Source organism: Lepidochelys olivacea, assembly GCF_965140295.1.
Source record: "Lepidochelys olivacea isolate rLepOli2 genome assembly, chromosome: 10".
Lineage (NCBI taxonomy): Eukaryota > Metazoa > Chordata > Testudines > Cheloniidae > Lepidochelys > Lepidochelys olivacea.
In genome coordinates this window covers 69,661,311-69,668,072 of record NC_140420.1, presented here as the reverse complement: position 1 = coordinate 69,668,072, position 6,762 = coordinate 69,661,311, and the positions used below count along the sequence as shown (strand labels likewise).

At 39.4% G+C, this 6,762-nt stretch overlaps 1 protein-coding gene across 1 annotated transcript; it reads right to left on the bottom strand.

The window, feature by feature from the left end:
- Positions 1–3,292: 3,292 nt before the first annotated feature.
- BCL2A1 (BCL2 related protein A1) lies at positions 3,293–6,432 on the bottom strand. Its single transcript, XM_084640385.1, has 2 exons — positions 5,908–6,432; positions 3,293–4,046 (listed from the first exon to the last, which is right to left on the bottom strand). The coding sequence occupies exons 1-2, from the start codon at positions 6,325–6,327 to the stop codon at positions 3,939–3,941; spliced, it is 528 nt and encodes a 175-aa protein (XP_084496511.1). The 5' UTR covers positions 6,328–6,432; the 3' UTR covers positions 3,293–3,938.
- Positions 6,433–6,762: the final 330 nt, after the last annotated feature.

Sequence of the window (6,762 nt, the reverse complement as noted above, 5' to 3'; positions counted from 1 at the left end):
AGGTACTTTTCACTGTATTTTGGCGTTTTTTGCTACTCTATTAGAAATATTGCTCCAGATTCACTGCCCTGCCTGAGCTGTGCTCAGCACAGGACCAGAGGCAAAGATGGTTTTAATGTTACCCCCCACCATAATTTAGAGCAGTCTGAAGTTGACTGTTGTGTTCGTAGAAAGGCATCCCATCCAACACTTGGTTGCAAATCATGTTTGCCTCGTCTAGACAGAACATCATAAAGAAATCGCCCCCATCATGGTTTTGCTATCCAAAGGGGGAGTACAACTTAATATAATTTAACAGCCATTGACCAAGTGATTTCCCATCCTCATACTGACTAAATGGCAACTGGTGGAGAGTAGGAGACAGTGTCTGGAACATTAGGGGAATTTTGTGAGTTACAGGAAATGGACGATGGCTTTTTTTGTCAATGTGATTCCTCCTTTTCAGTATGTGTCAGCAGCTTCTGTGGCTTGTGCTGTCTTGCATCATGCCTGTCAGGAACACGTATTAACCTGTGCAACAATCTCCCAGGGAAAGGGGCAGAAGCCACATCACTTGGGGCATTTAAAACATCTGACCAAACACTAGTAAATACTAGTAAATAATGACCAATGCTCCATTGGTAAAAAAATGGGATTAGGTGATCTGGTAGGTCTCAATGCCATCATGTGCTGCAGTGACATCCTGATACTACCTGACCACTGTACTGATGTATTCATCTTCTGTGCTGCTCCAGTGCCGTTTGACTGGCCTTTCCTCCAGAAACAGAGCATTGTCTGCTGCTCCAATATTTTGCCTGACAGTTGAAGTGATGTCTTCAATGGCTGTGGTATAGATACACTGCAGATGTGGTGGTGCATAACATGATGTCAGTAACCAAGCATGTTTGTACTTTCTCCTATGCTTCCCCTCAGCCTTGGGAAAAGTTCCCTGTAAACATCTGCAAAACAAACTCATTATTCTCAGTCAAAACGCTTCTTAAAAACTCTTGCCGTGAGGCCTACAAAAACGTGACAATGGTTAGACTGTTGGGGTGCTGACTACTGCCTCTCATGCTGATCAATATTGTCTCATTGTTTCCCTAAACTCCCCATCTGTCTGTATCCAGCTGCTGTCTATTGTCTTTTACTTAGACTGTAAGATCCTTGGGGCAGGGTCTGTCATTTCTAGCACACTGGAGTTCTGTTCCATGCCTAAGGCTCCTGGAAACTACAATAGTACAAAGAATGAATAATAAAATAATAAAAAGAAGATATACTAGCTGTTCTTTTTCTTAAATCCAGAGCAGCTATAGATTTTGTTATTGGTGAAGATAGTCCATAGTCCCAATGGATCATTTAGCGGATAATCCTACCTTCCTTTATTTAAACCCATGTTTTAGAGATGAAAGACAAGTGCTAAAACCATTACACTGTCTATCTGTAATTCTATGTCTATATAAAAGGCCAACTCTGGCTTTGTATATTTAATATATTAAGTTATTAGACAAAAAATGAACTTGTATTTTTCCATTGGGGCAAAATATACCCAAAGAATGTCAATGAATGTGTCATTTAGTTGACAGAGGAAGTTCACAAGGAGAACTAAATACAAATCTTTAAACACTTAATTTACAACCACTTTGTTCACAGTTAGCGGTAAGGTCATTTTTGATTCCCTGCTGCTGATCTACAGTTCCTAGGAATTACTGAAGTTCTTTGCCTGTACAATAGTAATAATAATGACAACTAAAATAAACATTGAGAATTGTGTCTGAAGGTGAACTGAAATGCTTTAAAATCCCTAATCCTTAACAGAACATATATATGAAGGGTTAGATTACAAATAAATACATTAAAGATTTTATTTTTAAAAAGCCATAGGAACTGCCTTGTCCAATATTCTGCTTTTTACAGTGGCCAGTATCAGGTGCTTCAGAGGAAAAGGTAAAATCCCATGACGGACACTTATCCTCCTTCACATCTGTCTATTTTCTCTCTAATGCATTCATAATGCACTCTTAATATGTAGACAAATATACCTGTTAAGAGACCTGAATCCAGGCTTTTGGGGTTCTGGATTTTCCCTGCTACAATTGTTGATCTAACATGGTGTAAGGAATACAACTACCTGGACTCTTAGATCTTAGGCACCACTCCCTGCAGGTGAATGACCAGGGTCAGTGACTTAGTCACCAGGACTCCTGTAGGAAGAGACAATGTGCTACAGAAACTCCATGAGGTTCGTCACATGAAGCTGGATTTGCACATCCCAGGGATGCCAAGGATCCACAGGAAAGGCATGTCACGTTATCTAGAGCCCGGGCTATCTTTGAAGATGGCTTTCCACCTCTTTGTGCTCTCAAGAGTCTGCCTCCTTAACAGCAGCTAGATTCTCCAGGAGCTGTACTGTCAGTAAACATACCCTCACAGCTGTGCCGTATCCCATCTTCAAGTGAGAAGAGAAACTGTGGAGGGAGCTAATTCTGCTTTTAACTCTTTTTTCACAGTTGAGTATTTTCTATCAAAAAGCCACCACGTCACATTGAGAACATGCCCTCCAAGAGCAACTGCTTGCCTTCCTGCTATGGCACATCCTACACCACAGAACCCTGCTTATATAGAGGGCTCTCGGAGAGGAAGTGGCATGGCACAGAGCCACTGTTCCCCACCCATATGTACTTGGTGTTTCCTACCCCGGTTCACTCTCTCCATTCCTGTAAGGGAAGGAGACCAGTGAGTCCCAACTCTCATCAGCTATTCCAGGAGAATTCTAGGGTCCTAACAGTTAAAGAAAAGGTCTTTTACTTAGCATAAGTTGAAATCTTTAACAAGAGGGTGTTCCTGTGACTTTTCAGAGGCTCCTACTTCAGTCACTAAATGTATCCCCTAAATATCTAGTACTGCCATCCAAATCTGATCCATATATATTATTTCATCAAGATCTAACAGGCTGCTCATACACGTTGCCAGATAATGCACCAAAAATGCTACAGACTGGCTTGTAAACAAGTCTTTTTATTGATTTCAGTGGGCTTTGGATCAGGCCTATACGGCCTAGATTTGCACCTATGCCTACACTTGCTTTACCAGGTGTATCTAACTCAGCTGAATAGAAAAAAATGTTTTTTCAGAGATGAAACTTGGTAAAAATAAACTTTCAGCCTAAGTATATGTTTATATTTTAATCTTTTTTCCAAAAACCCATTCATCACATTTGAATTATCGAAGATATAAATAGTTTATTGATTTTGAATAAACTTTTTGCACTTGGCCATTTAAAAGCATCTCTTTAAACAAATAAGTCAGTGGTCATTGCAGCTGGAAAGAGCACCATGCATATGAAGAACATTTTTTAAAAAAAGGAATTATTAAACAGATGCCATTGTACTGATTAGTGAATATATACACACATTTTAAATTGCTGATCCCAAGTGATCATTTGATCCATCTCATGAACTTGCATGTGCTTTCATCAGTGAGTGCTTTAGCCCCTTTATTTAAGAAGTCTTCTGCTGATAAAGCAAACAACAAAATGCAATCAAGTAATAAATTTAATTCACAAAATTTTTAAAATTCAGAATTAAAACTGATACTGCTCCTAACCCATTGGATTATATGTAGGTGAAACAATGCACGTCTTTGAGGGTGCATCAGAGGCGATAGACACTGAACTGCTCTCTGTCTCTCCAAGAGGTATTCCCTCCAGGTCAGGGTTGAGGCATATTGGGGGTCAGTTCTGTACCTCTTCGATGGCAGGAAGACTCTAGTCTTCAGTGTTGTCAAATAAGCCAGCACCTAAACATTTATTAGTAAATACGTAAATTAAAATATAATGTAAGCAAGAAAACGTATCCTTAATTCTAGAAGACTGATTCATTTTCCTCTTGCTTGAAGAAAGCCACTGCAATGAGTCTTGTGGCAACATCCAGTTTACATGGGGAAGGCTGATCTCCATCTTGTCAATAGTACTGACTGAAGAAGGAAAAAGCATCCATGATTTTTGCTTTAATGTTGAATAAGGACAGCCATGATCGTTTTTCCTCAAACATAGGTAGGAAGCCGTTTTCCTGTGGAGAAGAATATGTACAGTCTGGTTATAGCTTTAAAATAATGAGCTCGTGAAAAATGCACCATTGTTTCATGATAGCAGGAGGCTTTCCGTTCAATAGAGCTGTCATAGAGACAGGTTTACCTACAACTACCTCAGAAAAAGATGAACTGGGCTTTAAAAACAATAGCTGAAACTATTTGCAAATCATGCAAAGCCTGTCTTATCTCCAGATTATAACATGGCCAAATTTGCTCCCTCCCTGCCTACTCCCTTCTGGGGAAGGTTCATTATTTAGGTTGGATTTAAACTTTGGAGTTCGGGCTCATTTCTGCAAGTAACATAACTATCTGTGTTTCAGTTTTAATATGCTTATAGGTTTCAGAGTAACAGCTGTGTTAGTCTGTATTCACAAAAGGAAAAGGAGTGCTTGTGGCACCTTAGAGACTAACCAATTTATTTGAGCATGAGCTTTCGTGAGCTACAGCTCACTTCATCGGATGCATACTGTGGAAAGTTTAGAAGATCTTATTATATACACACAAAGCATGAAAAAATACCTCCTCCCACCCCACTCTCCTGCTGGTAATAGCTTATCTAAAGTGATCACTCTCCTTACAATGTGTATGATAATCAAGTTGGGCCATTTCCAGCACAAATCCAGGTTTTATGCGTATAAATATTCCCCCTTTAAGCCTTCTCTTTCTGGTGTTATGAGGTACTTACTGAAAATTCCAGATACTGGGAGAAAAAAATGGCAGGAATAGATGCTGACCTTAAACAGGTTTGACTGAAAGAGGCAGGCAAAGGAGCCTCTATAAACGTGATGTTTGAAGCACCACTAACTCACTACAACTGTTACCCAACAGAAACAGAGAAAAGCAAGCTAGAGAAAAGTGTGGGAAAGGACAAAGACAGTAGTAAAGGGGGACAGGTGAGAAAGGAGAAAATAAGCCTGATTCTAAGCTCATCTACAATGGTGTAAATCAAAAGTCATTGCACTGAGAGCAGAATCAGGCCCAAAGAGGTGATATAAAGAGAAAGTGGCATTTGCATATATACACACACACACAAAATACCAGGGGATCTCAGGCTCTGATGGCATTTACCATCAACTTCCCCTAAACTCCTACAGAAAATCAAGTTTGCATGATGAAACCCTGCAAAGCAGAAGAGCGGAGTTTCCTACAACTTTCCTCTGCATCAGCACAGGGACTTTAATTAAATGGTCATACATATGAAGCTGGAAAAAGAGGCATACTGTTTGTCAGATACTTTACTCATTTTTGTAAAATAACCATGGGGAAGTTCTAGGAATATCTCAGCCAATTTCCACTCACACAAGTAGTCTCAGTGCACGAATAAGGTTAGAAGGATTTGACCCCAATTATATTTAATTATCAGCCCATACAACTAAATTGACAGGGGATGAAAACCTGGCTGTATGGAGCTCAGTGGCAAAACTCCCATTGACTTCAGTGTGGACAGGATTTAACCTATAAAGATTTCCCTTTCCATTGACTTCAAAAGGCTCTGGACCATAGCATTATTATTGCGTCCTTTCACTTTAATTTCAGTTTGGAAAGTGTACTGTACAAATGATTCAGGGCTTACTTTAGTGGTTTATACTGTCACAAGCACCTTAAAAAGGTCTTGTATTGTCTGCTAATTTATATCGGAAGCAAGATATTTGCTTTAAGTCTCGAGGAAGAATTCAAGATATAAAAGTTTTAAATAAAGCAAATGGTAAAGCCCTGGCTAAGTTGACAATTCTTTTTGACAGTAGTTAAAAGAGCATTTTTAAAAAAATTTATTAAGGAAAATTCTCCTGATGTAGACAGCAGTGAAAAATGGTTATAAAATACAGCACTGAAACTTACCCAACCTCCATTTGCCTCTATCCACTCAGCCTTGTTGTTTATAATGTACCCCGTGATGAAATAAGAAATCTGCTCTTTATTATCTCCTGTAAGCTGAACTCTGTGTTCTTGAAGCCTCTTAGAAAGAATTCCTCCAAACATAAATATTGTCAAAATCCGTCCCCAGTTAGTGTTTCCATCAGCAAATTCTTCATCCATGATTTGAGTGAAAATTCTTCTGGCAGCATCTACAGAGGTAATATCAAGTGTGTCCAAACATGGTTTCAGACTCTCTTCATTTTCCTTTTGCAGAAAGGATGCAGCGTTTCTTAAGACATGAGCAACTCTGCTTGGGGCTGGTCCAAGCTGTGGTTCCTGAAGAATGTATTTCAGATAATCTTGGACTAAATAGTAAACATAGCGGTACTCAGAGCTTTCCATTTAGAAGCAGACTCAGAGCAAAGCACAGCCTTTGACCAGTGTGAAACTGCTAATCCACTGTGAAAGCTGAACTAAATATCTACAAGCTAGGCACTTGCATCACAGAAGTTCCTGTACAACCCACTGACTTAAAGCTTCCTTAAATGAATGTGTGGGTTGTTGCTATGAGTTCAGAAATGAAAGAAAAATTCTCACTGAGGTCAAAGAGAAGCAAAAAATAAAAAACTTTATCCTAAATTATGTATTATGCAGGAAGTGAGGCCTTACAAGAATACATTAGTGGGGGCCACATCCTCTGCTAGTGTAAATTGGCGTAGTTTCAATGGACCTGTGCTGATTTACACCCATTGAGGAGCTGCCACATTTTGCTTTTTAAAAGAAAAGTGCACACTATTGGAACATGCAATTCTTGAGAAATACACTGCCACAGGCAGT

Coding starts and splice junctions, on each gene's coding strand:
- BCL2A1 (XM_084640385.1), bottom strand. CDS start 6,327: ATGGAAAGCTCTGAGTACCGCTATGTTTACTATTTAGTCCAAGATTAT. Junction 4,047..5,907: donor TAGAGGCAAATGGAGGTTGG/GTAAGTTTCAGT, acceptor TCTTCTCCACAG/GAAAACGGCTTCCTACCTAT.